We start from the raw sequence: 15,815 nt of genomic DNA on the forward strand, positions 1-15,815 counted from the left end.
TAAGAAAACCTTTCAAAGTCTGATTAAAAAAGAAAGCTCAAAGAACAGCATCAGAATTGGATCTGTAACTAGGAAAGCAAAAGGCAAGACCAAACTGTCTTCAGAAGCAGAGAGCCCAAAACAGTAACCTTAGATGTCTGGAAAGGTCCCAAGTGTGATGTCTTTATGAGTTAGTGCTAATACATACAGAAAGTTGAGATTAATTTTTATTATTTAAATTTTAGATCAGTAAAAAGGGTAGACACGTCCCAGAAATAGTCCCATACTGCCAACTTTGAACAAAGAACAAGTATGTGTGCATGTACAAATGTGCATGTGACTCTAGCTTCACTTAGCTCCATTGTGTTCAGTGCTAAAACTATCTGAAATCCAGCAATGAATGCATTTTTAGAAAGAATTCTTCCCCTCTCCAATTCAAGATAATAATGGGGGCTAGAGAAATGGCTCAGTGGTTAAGGGCATTTGTTGCTCTTGAAAATGAAAACTAGATTCAGTTTCTCAGTACCCACATGAAGGCTCACAACTATCTGTAACTCTAGTTCCAAAGGTCTAACACCCTCTGATTTTCATGGACATTGCATGCACATAGTGCACAGACATATATGCAGGCAAAACATACATACACAAAATTATTTTTTTTAAACAATGATAATGCTGAAGAAGATTAACTAATGTGTGTGATGACAAGAAATTTAAGGAAACTCTATTCTCAGTTTTAGTGTAAACCTAAAACTACTCTCTAAAGTTTATTAATAATAGAGGGTTTACTCAGAAATTCCATCCTTCCCTTTCATTGTCTAGAAGTCTCAGATTACTAACAAGCTAAAATCTAAACATACTTGAAGTCATAGCAGTAGGTAATAAAGCACTTCTGTGTTTTCAGTGTCTGTTTGATATTTAAGAAAATGAAAAGGTTTTGGCTTGTTATGGTGGCACATTCATATTATTCTAGCACTCAAGCGGAGGCAAAAGGATTGTGAGTTTAAGGCAAATCTAACATACTGAGATCTCATTCATAAATCAGTAAAACCAGAAACCGCAGGCCAAATCTTTCTGTCTCACTGGTGCAGGCAAATATACATAGAAGTAGCATGCTGTTTGCCATAAATGTTCAGAATGCCATGGCATCAAGTCAGTGCATTTTTAGAAAGGAGATGAAGGATACCAGCTACCAGCTGACAGATTGGGCGATAGTGATGAGTTATGTTACAAATATGAAAGCCCCAAAGCTGTGTTGGCCAGACATAGTAGTGCCTTTAATCCCAGAACTTGGAAGGCAGAAGCAGGCCAGCGTAGCAAGTTCCAAGCACCCAGGGCTACAAAAATAAAACAACAAAAACCCAGCCCATAACATGTAAATAGGTGACATGAAGTTGAAACATGGGGCGGGGGGACTCAGTTAATATTTCGAAAGACATTTATTTGCAAATTCATACACCAAAATAATCTAAGAACTTTTCTGGTAAAGGAATGGTAGTAAATATTTTAGACATTTTTAGCATTTGTCTTTCCCACTTCTCCTCCTCTTCTTCCCTGCCTCCCTCCACCACAACTGCTACAACCACTACTTTCTTCGTTTTGTCCTCCTCTTCCTCTTTTAAGCTTTTAGACATGAAACGTAACAGTAACTTTAGCAAGGTGGCACACAGACGGCTTGAGGACTGACTGTGGACAGTACTGTGCCTCCTTATATAGAACATGAGAAATTTCCTCCAAAACAAAATAGAATAATTGGGGAAAAGCTGATTGGAAAACATGCAAAACTTGTTTTTTAAATATTTATTTTATGTAAATGAGTGACTTGTCTTCATGCATTCAGAAAAGGGAATCAGATCCCATTACAGATGGTTATGAGTTGCCATGTGGTTGCTGGGATTGAACTCAGGACCCCTGGAAGATCAGCCAGTGCTTGTAACTGCTGAGCTGTTTCTCCAGCCTCTGGAAAATATGAAAAATATATATTTTTATATATACAAGGGAGTAAAATATATATTTATATCAGTAATGTATAAGAAAAGGGTTTAATAAAAGCTGAATGTTAATAAATAATTTACAGCAAAATAAATTGAAATGTCAAGTTGTTTTTTTTAATTGGATGTATTGTAGATAAATGCACCCAGTATCAGGAGACAGCTATGGGAGTTGACTCCTTCCTCCATGTGGGTCCCAGGGATATCAGGCTTGGTAGCAAGTCCTTTTATGTGATGAACTGTCTCCTAGCCCAGTGCCTAGTGCTTACATGGACCTCTTCCTCAATGTTGCAGCTGTTCCCCCAAAGCAATTCAAAAGTTGAGTGCAATCCTAACAAAAATCATCTCATCTTTAAGATGTGATACTTAGTTTTAAGTTTATTTATAAAAGAAAGTGATTTAAAAATGCCTGAGAGCAGTTTGTGAAAATTGATACTGTCTTATTATTGTCAAGCATAAGACAACCTCATATTGCCACAAAAGTAGACAAGTTTTTGGAACAAGACCTAGGTTAATGAGATCTACTTAATTTTTTTCCCAAGTCTTGCTTTATCTCCTCCCCAGCACCCCCCTAAAACACATAGTACATTTTTTTAAAATCAGGCTATTGCTCTAGTCCAGACTAGCCTTAAATTTGAGATTTTCCTGCATATTCTTCTCATGATCTGGGGGGATATGTGGTTTTCTAAAGTCGGTGTCTTCTGTTCCCATTCTCTCTGTGCTTAGGTATAAGTGTGCTTGCAGAGTGTCTGGACTGTCCCGAGCTGAAAGCAACGGCAGATGACTTTATTCATCAGCATTTTACTGAGGTTTATAAAACTGATGAATTTCTACAACTTGATGTCAAACGAGTAACACAACTTCTCAGCCAGGACACTCTGACTGTGAGAGCAGAGGATCAGGTAACTAACTATATTGGCTTCTTAGATATTTTTTGATAGAAATTTCTTTATCAATTTCTTCTACATGATACTTTAATATATGACAACAAAATTCTCATATTAAGGAAGAATGTTTTCTTTTGTTTGATTGGGGTTTTTTTGTTTTTTGTTTTGTTTTGGGTCTTTTTGTTTTGTTTTTTATTTTTTTATTTTTATTTTTTTCAAGACAGGGCTTCTCTGTGCAACAGGTCTTGCTGTCCTGGAACTCGCTCTTGTAGATCAAGCTGGCCTTGAACTCACAGGGATCTGCCTGCTTCTGCCTCCTGGGTGCTGGGATTAAAGGTATGCATCCAAGAATGTGTTCTTTAATAAATAACATTATCACAAAGCCTTTTCCATTGAAAAAATCAAAACTATTTGAACTACAGAGTGCATGGTAGAGATAAAACTATTGGGTACCATTTTAGGCACATCAGTGTCTTTCCCAAAAGATTTCCTGAACTTATATTACTTTACATGAGGTAGGGAACTTAGAGCATGTGACCAAGATGAGGATGAGAGGATGTATATATGTGTGATCATAATCATAAGAGTCCTTAATTGTGGATGAGAGGACAGTGTACAGAAGAGTTGACCAGGCATTGCTGCTTTGGAGGTGGAGGAGGTCCACAGTACAGATAGGTGATAAGAGACTGGAAATAGTCACAAAATAATTTATCCTATGGGGCCTCCAGTTAGCCCTTCTGGAACCTTGATTTTAACTCAGCATGACTTGATTTACATTCTATTAAGATTGCACTAAATCATGTTCTTTTGCTCTGTGTTGTTCATAACATAGAATTTTCAGGTTGAGAGATTTGACTAGATAAAAAGAAAAACAGTTCTTTATGTCAGGCACAGCAGTATGCCAAAGAAGAAGAATTACTTGAGTCCAAGATACTGAAACCAGTTAGAATGTAAAGTGACCCTGTCTAAAGAGAAACAAGAGGAAAGAAGATAAACACACACACACACACACACACACACATCAGTTCTTGGGACTGGAAAGATGCTCAGTGGTTAAGAGCACTGACTGCACTTCCAGAGGACCTAGGTTCAATTCTCAGCACCCACATGGCAGCTCACAACTGTCTGTAACTCCTGTTCCAGGGATCCTTACACCTTCCCACAAACACAGGCAAAACAACAATGCACATAAAATACAAATAAATCAAAATTAACTGGCCTTTTGCAGGTGAAGAAAAGACTTTATACTGGAAAACCTGACAGATACTGCTTGCTGGTGGTCGTCATTGATGTCTTATTGAGTGCATGCTTACTTGATGTAATAAAACATCAAGTCATCGTGGTTTGGTTGAGTTTTGTCAACTTGACACAAACTTAGAAACCGCTGGAAAGAGGGAATCTTGTTTGAGAAAATGTCTTTATAAGACTGGCCTGTAGGCAAGTCTGTGGCACAGTAATCCTGGTTGATGATTGGTACAGGAGGGTCCAGCTCCCTGGGCGGTGCAGCCCTCAGGTGGGTGGTCCTGATATGTATAAGCATACTAAGCAAGCCAGGAGGAAGAAACCAATAAGCAGAGTTCCCTATGGTCTCTGCTTCACTCCCTTGCTTCCAGTTTCCTGCCTTGAATTCCTACCCCAATTTTACGTAGTGATGGAATATGACCTGAGAGATGAAGCTAAAATAAATCCTTTTCTCCCCAACTTGCTTTTGGTTATGATGTTTTATCACAGCAATAGAAGCCAATCACTGTGATCACCCTCCCCAAAAGCATAACACTAGGCTAATGGATAAGACATCAAACAAACTGAAATTAAGGACAGTTTACCTCACCAGAATTCAGAACTGTTCAGGTTGTCATAAGAAAGAAAAGTCTGAGAAGTTTCTACAGTCTAAAAAAAAAATAGGTGACTTACTGACTTAATATAATGTGGTCTCCTTTATGGGGTAATGGAAGGAAAATAATACTAGATAAACACTAAGGAAATATAAAAATAGTATGGTATTAATTGGTTATGACAGATGCTTTATAGTGACTGGGTGCAGAGAAAACTGAATCTAAATCTGTTCTGCACTTGATATTAGCCAAAAACCAAAAAACAGTCTAAATATGTTGTAAAATAAGAGGCATCTCTTTAAAATTTCAGTTCCCATAATTTATTATCTAGCTCAAACATGTGTAGTAGATGAGTATGTATATGAAATAAGTTGTCAGAGCTGTTTAGTGATTTGTAAATTAAATTATATTAATGAACTTGAACTTGTTCAATGTAGTTAAATAAATGCTACAGTATTATTTATGAAAGCAATTCAATTTTATTAAATATAGAATTCTGTATCTTAAATTTTCTAGAAGCAGGTAAGTCTGTTGGTTCACAGTATAGAAATACAAGGTTAAAATAGATAGCTCTCTTATCTCCTGGATTGGAAACCCTATTGGGTAACCTGTGTTCCTGGTCCTGAGCATGTGTTGGGGCTACTACTGAGAATAGATTTCTTTCGGTATCATATGACTGCTTCTGAAAAGGAAGCTATGATTTGTTGTTTTAGAAAACACACAAATTTTGGGACTAGGGAGATGGCTCAGTGGTTAAAAGCACTTGCTGCTTTTACCAAGGAATTCAGTTCCCAGCAGCCGTATCAGATGAGTCACAACTGCAAAGAATATGATAACCCCCTCTGGCCTCTGAAGGTACCCACCAACACATGGAGACACATACATACATAGACATAAATGAAAATAATTCTTTTTACAGAATTTTATTATTTTTAATTACATGTATATGTGTAGATATGTGCACTTATGTGCAAGTGCCCTTGGAAGCCAGGCATTGGATCCCCTGGAGCTGGAGTTAGAGACCATTGTTACTTGCCTGATATGGGTGCTAGGAACCAAACTCAGGCCCTCTAGAAGAGCAGTATGTGTTCTTGACAGCTGAACCATCTTTTCAGTCCCATAAATCTCTTCTTAAAATCACAATGATAACATCCTTCCCATCACAATGTATATTAGTAGTTATAGCAGACATACTGCTTATAAGGGCTCACTAATGCAGTGTAAAGTGTTTGAGGTATAGTCAGGTGTTGAGGAATGCAAACAAGTATTGGACAAAATACTGAGAATAAGTAATTGTCCCCTTCTCAGTGTGAGGGAAAACTGACGTTTGGAATGTTTCTGATATCTCAGAACTTGACTCTTCTGTTTCCCCCTAGGTTTATGATGCTGCAGTGAGGTGGCTGAAATATGATGAGCCTAATCGCCAGCCATTTATGGTTGATATCCTTGCTAAAGTCAGATTTCCTCTTATATCGAAGAATTTCCTAAGTAAAACAGTACAAGCTGAACCGCTTATTCAAGACAATCCGGAATGCCTTAAAATGGTGATAAGTAAGTTGCCTTCATACCCATCTATATATGGATCACATGACCGTTTCCCATAAACTAAAAACCTGTTCAGTGAATCACACTCACTTGTCAGGGAAAACCATTGAAGACTTTGTCTTCTTAATGTGGGTTCTCAGCCCTCTGAAAAGCATTATCCTCAGCCCTTGTTTTATAGTGAAAAAGTGAAGATCCCCGCATCATGGGCCTGTTCTAATTTGTACACAATACCATTCATGTACTTTGTTCATAGTGCTTCCTTTTGATTTAACCAAGTAGTATTCCATCTTGACATTTCTTTATTTTCCTGGAGCTAATAATATGCTGATTTCTTTCATTTGTTTTTTTTTTATTTTCTCAATCTAGAAGTCCTAAATACTTTCATAAAATGCCACTTCATAAAATTAACCCATTGTTTTTATTATTTAAAACATTATTCTTAGCCGGGCGGTGGTGGCGCACGCCTTTAATCCCAGCACTCGGGAGGCAGAGGCAGGAGGATCTCTGTGAGTTCGAGACCAGCCTGGTCTACAAGAGCTAGTTCCAGGACAGGCTCCAAAACCACAGAGAAACCCTGTCTCGAAAAACCAAAAAAAAAAAAAAAAAAAAAAAAAAAAAAAGTTCTTTTTAAAAAAAAAAAAATATTTATTTATTTATTTATTTATTATATACACAATATTCTTTCTGTGTGTATGCCTGAAGACCAGAAGAGGCCACCAGACCTCACTACAGATGGTTGTGAGCCACCATGTGATTGCTGGGAATTGAACTCAGGACCTTTGGAAGAGCAGGCAATGCTCTTAACCGCTGAGCCATCTCTCCAGCCCCCCAAACATTATTCTTTAAAATGTTCTTTTCAGTACTTTTCTTCTGCCTATTCCTACACGGGCTGCTTGCCCTCTAGGTTGAGCCTGATACACATTTCTTGTCCTGGGACTTTTCTTTGCCATTTTAGAGTATCTTTTCAATCTGTTCTCTTCTGAATGCAAGATTTTCTTTCCTCTTTTGTTGTTTTTGTTTGTTTTGAGACAAAATTTCTCTCACTGTGAAGCCCAGGTGGGCCAGAAACTCAAAATCTCCTGCCTTCCCTCTCCTGAGTACTGAGATTACAAGTGTGGCCTGTCATTCTTGACTCCCCTTGTTTTTCTTCTGTTAGATGGAGCACATCTTATAAAGGATTCCTGATAATTGATAAATACTTGGAGATTTGATGAATCTCATATTTATTTCACTATAAAAATTGAAGCTAGTTAAACCACATATGCTGAAAACAGCCTTGCAGTTAGCCTATTGAATGTACTGCTCTGTCATCTGCAGGATGCTGGTACTGCTATTGAGAATTCTAGTGCCAAATTGTTCTTTTTTTAAATTTCTCATGTAAGATCAGTGTACTGTTTTATTTAATCCTGGTGGTTTGAAAGTTGGCAGTAGTGTGTGTATATTTCTTAAAGATCATTTTCTTTTTCCAGCCTTTGATTTCTATGTTTTTTGTTATTAATACTGTGTTTCTTCAGCATTAAATATTGATCTCATGGTTCTTTGTCTTTCTTAGTTCTATTCCCACACTGGTCATCGTCTGAGAGTTTACCTTAATTTATCTTTATAAACTTTATATTTCCACTATTTTCAATTTTGATGAGTCCCTACTTAACTCTGATTTCTTATTTAATGAGAGTGATATCATTACTGTTTTCAGATGGTCATTTTGATGCTTTGGAACTTACCTATGTTGCCTGTCTTGTCTGTATTATCGTTGAGTGTTCTTGCTTATTTTTGTCAGCTCTTCTTGAGTATGTAGTTTTGCCCAGGAGTCGGTTAAGAGCTAACAAATGGAACTGTGTATGGAGAGGCTGGGCACCTTAGTTTGGGCCTTCATAACTCTGTGCTCAACTGTTTGATCTCACAAATCTGAAAAAAAGAGTGTGGGAAATGCTCAAGCATGTTTTATATTTTGAAGAATTGTCTTTATTTTTATTTTTTGTGAACTGCATCTTGGTACTTAATCTACTTTTTGTAAAGTTGCTAAACTTAATCTTTCTAATAGAATAGCGTTGTAATTTTATTTTATATAATGAATATTTTTCTAGTTTTCCTTTCCAACATTTGTGAGATTTTTTTCAAATTTCAATTCTTGTTAAGAAGAAAATATGAGATAGGGAATATAGTTTTTTCCCTCTATTGTCTAACATTAATAGACAATCCATTTTTCCCACTCTAATGTAAAATGACATCTTAATCAGTTATTGATGTGTGACTCAACCAAATTAAGGAAGATCCATAATAGTTTTGAATCCTCATTGCATTTGATCTAAGATAAGTTTTATGTACATCTGAGTTAACTTGGGATTGTCAAGTACACAGATGGTGCTTTGGTAGCTTTTAGGTAGTGGGATTCAGCATTTCTAACAAAGTTCCAGGTTCTGAAGCTGCTACTGTTTGAACCACATTTAAATGACAAGATGGAACCCTTTAACACACCAAATACCTGGTGCCTGCACTAGAGATGTTAATTGAACTGTGTGGTAGGAACCAGGTATAGAGATTTCTTATGTGATTCTAATATGCAGTGAAAACAGAGCTGATGGTGGTGGCACACACATTTGTTATCTCAGCATTAAGGAATTGAGGCAAGAGGCTTACTAGTTGAAGTACAGCTTCCTGTGTTACATAGTAAAATCTTATTTCATAAAAAAAGATAGAGATTACTAGGTTAAGTGATCTAGATTTCACTGGTACATAGTAAGTGACATAGTCTTAGTAATATTGATTGCTGAGGGTGGTAAATTAGGATGAGAATTCTTAGACATTTATCCTGCCTCTGTCTCCTTTCTTCCTAGAACACTAGAAGGATCAAAAAGTAATTTAAGTTACGGGGGGAGGGGCTAAAATAAAAAAGAACTACTTTACTTTTTTTTTTAAATGTATTATTTATGCATTGTTCTGTCTACTTGTTTGCCTGCATGCCAAAAGAGAATGTTCTTCTGCATGTTTCCTTAAACACCAGAAGAGGGTTTCAGATCTAATTATAGATGGCTGTGAGCCACTGTGTGGTTGCTAGGAATTGAACTCAGGACCTCTGGAAGAACAGTCAATGCTCTTAACCTCTCTGAGCTATTTCTCCAGCCCCTACTTTACTTTTCAAATCACTGACTTAGTAGTACCTGGAGCTCTTGAAGAGTAACCATGTATTTTGTGCAGGTGGAATGAGGTACCATCTACTGTCTCCTGAGGATCGAGAAGAGCTTGCAGGTGGCACCCGGCCTAGAAGAAAGAAACACGATTACCGCATAGCTCTATTCGGAGGTTCCCAACCACAGTCTTGTAGATATTTTAACCCAAAGGTAACTGATTTTTTTCTGATTTTTATTTTGAAGGGACTGAGTACATAAAGACACATCTCATGTGGTAAGTAGTAGTTGATTGCCTAGTTATTGTTGTTTTATAGGGTAAGGAAATTGAGAATTAGATTTCAAAGGTCCCCTATAACTACTCTGGAGTGCTTTAAAAGGAAACCACTACAGAAGAGCCAAAGTTCAGTCTTTGTTAGCAAGTCTATGCACTCATTCTCATGTCCTTGCTTTCATTAGGTGATAATCTTCAGTTGAAAATTAGCTTCTTAAGCTAGATGTGTTTTCTTTCTTTAATAATTATAGTACATTGCCATTCTAGAAAATTTGGAAAAATGTAGTCACATAGATAACTTTATCCAACTATTTAGGAACGATTAATACTTTTAGTCTGTTTTCCAGTACAGTTAATAACAGTTGGAATAGCAGATTATGAGCCATAGGTCTAGGGACACAATTTTTTTAAAATATGTCAATGTTTAGTTACAGCCTCAATATGGTTCATTCATATTTCTCCTTGTGTCTTATACTGTGTTTTTAGAGGTGTGGAAATACAATATTTTTCTGATACTGCATGCATTGCTGGAACAGAGCAAGTACCAAAATCATAAATGATAACTCCCAGAATTTGCTAAAAGGTATCCATAACCCATGCTGAATCCAAGCATAACAGGATAACTTTCTCTTAAAAAGCCCCCTTTTCTATTAATGGTTAGTACTTGAGACCAGAGCATCCTATTGACATTAGGATACTTGTCTGGTACCTTTTTCTATGTAAAGTTGGACCTTCAAGACATCTATGTAATAAAAGCATAGGAATATCAAGACAGAAATGGACAGTCCAAATCTGTATTGTTTCAGTTCCAAGGAAGGCAAGCATTGTCTTCTTACAAATGGATGTCTCCTAGTGTGGTAGCCTGTTATTGGGTAGCTAACCAGTTAAAAAGTGTTTATTTTACATATGAGGGTGCCCTTGTATTTGGGGCATAGATGTTCAGTATTGAGATTTCCTCTTGGTGGATTTTTCCTGTGATTAATATGAAATAACCTTCTTTGTCTCTTTTGATTTTAGCTTGAAGTCTATTTTGTTACATATTAGGACAGCTACACCCACTTGCTTCTTAGGTCCATTTGATTGGTATATTTTTCCCAACCCTTTACTCTGAACGATGTCTGTCTTTGAGGTTGAGATGTGTTTCTTGTATGCAGAAGAAGGATGGATTCTATTTTCATATCCAATGTTATTCTGTGCCTTTTTTTTTTTTTTTTTTTTGGTTTTTCGAGACAGGGTTTCTCTGTGGTTTTGGAGCCTGTCCTGGAACTAGCTCTTGTAGACCAGGCTGGTCTCGAACTCACAGAGATCCGCCTGCCTCTGCCTCCCGAGTGCTGGGATTAAAGGCGTGCGCCACCACCGCCCGGCTTATTCTGTGCCTTTTTAAATTTTTTTTTATATTCTGTGCCTTTTTATAGGTGAGTTGAGTCCATTTACTTTAAGGGATATTAATGACCAGTGATTGCTATCTCCTCTTAATTTAGTTTTCATTGTTGGTGATGTTAATTTGTGTGTTTTTCCCTTCTTTGGGATTTGCTTCTATGAGACCATCAATTGTCTGTGTTTTTGTTTGTGTAGCTAACTTCCTTGGGTTGGAGTTTTCCTTCTAGTATTTTGTGTAGGGCTGGGTTTGTGGCTAGGTATTGGTGAAATCTAGTTTTGTCATGGAATGTCTTGTTTTGTCCTTCTATGGTGATCAAAAGTTTTGCTGGGTATAGTAGTCTGGGCTGGCATCCGTGGTCTCTTAATGTCTGCCTAATGCTTGACCATGACCTTCTGGTTTTCATTGTCTCCAATGAGAAGTCATGTGTAATTCTGATAAGTCTACATTTATATGTTACTTGGCCTTTTTCCCTTGCAGCTCTTAATATTCTTTCTGTACTCTGTATGTTTAGTGTTTTGATTATTATGTGGTGAGAGGACTTTTTATTTGGATCCAGTCTATTTGGTGATCTGTAAGCTTCTTATATCTTCATAGGCATATCTTTCTTTAGGTTGGGAAAGTTTCTTTTATGATTTTGTTAAATATATTTTCTGCGCTTTTGAGTTGAAATTCTTCTCCTTCTTCTATATTTATTATTTTTAGATTTGGCCTTTTCATGGTGTCCCATATTTCCTGGATATTTTGGGCTAAGCTTTTGTTAGATTTAATGTTTTCTTTAACTGATGAGTCTATTTCCTCTATTGTATCTTCAGCACTTGAGATTCTTTCTTCCATCTCTTGTATTCTGCTGTTCATGCTTGTGTTTGTGGTTCCTGATTGTTTTCTCATGATTTCTGTTTCTATAATTTCCTTGGCTTGTGTTTTCTTTATTGTCTCTATTTCAGTTTTCAAGTTTTAAATAGTTTCTTTAATATGTTTGATTTCTTTTTCTTGGTTTTCTTTGAGGGATTTCCTGATGTCTTCCAATTTTTTGTTTAACATTTCTTCCATTTCTTTAAGGGAATTTCTCATTTCCTCTTTAAGAGTTTCAAACATTCTCCTGAAGTTATTTTTTTAGGTCATTTTCTTCTACCTCATCTATATTTGGTTGTTCAGGTCTTGCTTTTTAGGGTCTTTAGGTTTTACTGGTGTTGTGTTGACCTTTGTGGTGTTACATGTGTTCTTACCTTTTCTACTCATCTTTTCCTCTAATAGGTGTGGTTGGGGCTGTCTGAGATTCTGTTGAATAATCTTCTAGATGCCAATGTATCCAAAGCCCAGATGATTGTTCCTCATGTTATAGTCAGTACCACAGTTCTAGTTACCCCATTGGTTACTCAGTGTGTGTTTTTGGACATAGCTCAGTGCTCCTGTGCTTTGCTCTCTCCCTTGGAGTTTACTGTCTCAGGCCTACTTTGGCCTAGGTTACTGGCTTTGAACTGTCTCTATAAATCCTAGTCTGGATCCCCCCTGCAGAAGTTCCTGGTTTGGAGTTAGTCCTGCAATGGTTTCTAGCTCCAGTCTATTGTCTCGGAGTTCCCAGGCTCGGGTGCACCTGGAACCACAGAGGACCTGGCTCAGGCTTACTCCCTCAGATGTCCCAGACTCATGCCCACACTCCCAGAGGTTCCAGGTTCCTGCCTATTCCTTTTGATGTCCCAGACCAATGCCTGGCCCCGCAGAGATCTCTGGTTCATTCCTACTCCCTCAAGAGGTCCCAGATTCATGCCCAGACTGCCAGAGGTCCTGCCTGGCTCAGGCCTAGTTCCTGGGAGGTCCTAGACTCACGCTCAGACCCACAGGGGTCCTGACTTAGGTCTACTCCCTTGAAGGTCCCAGATTCACGTCCAGTCCCTCAGCGGTCTCTGGCTCACTCGCTCAGCGGTTACTCCCCTGTACCTTTTTCAGTCTCCAACAACTTCTTCTGAGAACATTTAATACCATAAACCAAAAAGTAAGTGATGTGCTGCCAGATACAAAGCCACCTCTGGAGAACAGAACCCCACCCACTGTCACGCCCGTCGGTGTTTGTCGGGCTGTTGTCCCCCCAACCTCAAAATACGGCTTCACACATGGCTTCTTTGACATCGGAGACAGGTGGCTGCTATGAGAAGTGTGGCCTAAATCGTACAGACCGAAAAATACAGTTTTCTTAGTTGTTTAAAAGACTAGTCACACCTGCATACCTGTTTTATACCAGATGAGGGTAAGCCTGTTGAAATTTAAGTGATAATTTGCTTTTTAAATTTTCAGCATCTTTTTTGAGTGAAGAAAAGAAAAATAATCCCTTCCTAAGCATATCCTGAAATCCTAGCAGCTTAAATTGTACTTTTTACAAACTAAGCTTTCAGGTGGTAATCATAGTTTCACCCTTAAAACCTAGCTGTGGTGTTTATTTAGGCAATAAAAAAATAATAATCAAGCCAGACAGTGGTGGCGCACGCCTTTAATCCCAACACTCGGAAGGCCGAAGTAGGAGGATCTCTGTGAGTTCAAGGCCAACCTGGTTTACAGAGCGAGTTTTAGGACAGGCTCCAAAGCTACAGAGAAACCCTGTCTCGAAAAACTGAATAAATAAACAAACAAAGGACTGTGCTGGTGTATATGATGGGCCAGAGAATCTTGAATTCATTTGGGAGGCAAGGAGCATCATTGCTAGAATAAAACAAATGCGATAACTCTGACACTTGAGCCTGTAAATCTAACACTTTCCTTGCTGTTGTTTTTATTGGACAGCTAGGAAAAGATGGAAATTCTGCACGGCCTTGGTACTGAGACTGTAGTTCCAGAATCCTCACTTGATGCCTTGCTTTGTTCTTTAAAATGGCCCACTCTTAATTGCCACCTTTTGTACTCAACCACAAATTTTTAGAAAATTCAAATAATGGAGGAATTGCCTACTTAATTTAAAAATGTCATTCCATCTGTTATTTTATTCCCTGAAATTCTAAGCATTATTAGAATCCATCTATAGTATTTACGGTTTCTCTTAGAAGAGCTAGCTCCTGTCTTCTTTTTTTTTTTTTTTTCGAGACAGGGTTTCTCTGTGGTTTTGGAGCCTGTCCTGGAACTAGCTCTTGTAGACCAGGCTGGTCTTGAACTCACAGAGATCCGCCTGCCTCTACCTCCCGAGTGCTGGGATTAAAGGCGTGCGCCACCATCGCCCAGCAGCTCCTGTCTTTTTTGCTGTAAAAACTCATCTTGAAAAACTTTAGCCAGTTATCTTTAAAACATTTTAGTGTTTAAATTAATTAGTCCTAATTATTTCTAATATTAAATAAGATGATTTAATTATAAACTGTTATTTATTTGGGATACCCCAAGTGAACATTATATCATTAGTCAAGTAATAGACTGCTTAATAAGAAGTAACAAAGAGGTGGTTTACTTTAAAATTCTTTAACTTAATATTTTTAGAAATGGTTCTCACTTATTAATGGGAATCATTTGTGTGGCTCTTGTACAAGCCAAAAGAGATGATCAGTTTCAGAGAACTGATCTCCTTCAAAGAGGACAACTGTTAAGCAGTGCTTGTTAATTGAGATATCTATCATCTCCCTGATAGCCTCTTTGATATTCCTTGGGTATTACTGGCGTCAGAAAGCAAATGCTTATATCAACTGATGATAAAAAGGTGATAGCAAAAATTGTAAAAACACTTCTCCCTTTCCCCATCTTGTACCTAGTTTTCAACTTCCAAGTGCTTAGTGATTGCTGAAAGAACTATGTGTTCAGTGTTCTGTTTCTGTTTGTGTGCTTAACTGTAGCATGGCAGTGGATGATGGTACTGATGCCTAAATAAAAGTTGACTTAATTGACCAATTTTTATTTGGATTCCTAATAAAAGGATTTGTTAAGGGTCTAGAACTCAGTGAAGATCTTCACTTAACCACTTTGGTGTACTGAAGGAAAAGGAGACTATGTCATAGAGAAGAAGGGATCTAGCATATTCTCTGGCAAGAAAACAGACAAATGGTAAACCCAGCTCAAGTATTATAAAAATATAAAATGTATATATCGTTTGTTAATCGGGATTCAAAGGTTTGTTCTGAGCCTTCCCTCTCTGCAAACTTTATAGACCAAACTGACCTTGAACTCAGTGATCCTGCTGCCTCAACTTCCCAAGTACTGGAATGACAATCTCTGGGTGCATTTTCTCACTCAAACTAAGTATGAGGTTAGTATGTGGTCTGTTGTGAGAAAGGATATGAGTGTATGAGGAAGAATGAACAAATATAACATTTTATGACGTTTCCCAGGGAATTTTATTACTTGGTTTTATGTGGTAGCATCCCCCTCAAAAAAACTTTATCTTCAACCCAGAGCACATTTTCTCATTAGAAATACTGCTTCTATCTCACAGTATGATAGCCACCTTCTCTCTTAAGGCTAAGGAGACAGTTCTACCCTATGGTGAGAGTGGAATTTGACAGTCATTTCTTGTGTATGATTTTGAAAGAACATGTATAAAAGCTTCTAGTAGACCTTAAAATAAAGTGGCATTGCCTTTTTAAAACTGAGACTTTTGAGCTAGACAGGGTGTTGCACCTTTCATCCCAGAACTCTGGAGTCAGAGGCAAAGGCAGGTAGATCTGAGTTTCAGGCCAGTCAGGGATACACAGTGTCTCAAAAGAAGAGACAGTGCTATGATCCCAGCAGCTGACATTGCTGAAATGTGACAGGAATCATCATGGGCACCCGTGAGCTTCCTCGGCTAACAGTATGAAGCTGTTGTTCTCTTTAGCTCATTCACAGT

At 37.8% G+C, this 15,815-nt stretch overlaps 1 protein-coding gene across 1 annotated transcript in view; it reads left to right on the forward strand.

The window, feature by feature from the left end:
* The window catches only part of Klhl7 (kelch like family member 7), a 60,239-nt gene that overhangs the window by 26,874 nt on the left and 17,550 nt on the right, over positions 1-15,815 (forward strand). The window contains exons 5-7 of the mRNA XM_057776104.1: positions 2,697-2,872; positions 6,069-6,243; positions 9,436-9,578. Coding sequence (XP_057632087.1) covers positions 2,697-2,872; positions 6,069-6,243; positions 9,436-9,578 — 494 coding nt within the window. The remainder of the gene's footprint in view (positions 1-2,696; positions 2,873-6,068; positions 6,244-9,435; positions 9,579-15,815) is intronic.

Source organism: Chionomys nivalis, chromosome 1 (genome assembly GCF_950005125.1).
Source record: "Chionomys nivalis chromosome 1, mChiNiv1.1, whole genome shotgun sequence".
Taxonomy (NCBI): Eukaryota; Metazoa; Chordata; class Mammalia; order Rodentia; family Cricetidae; genus Chionomys; species Chionomys nivalis.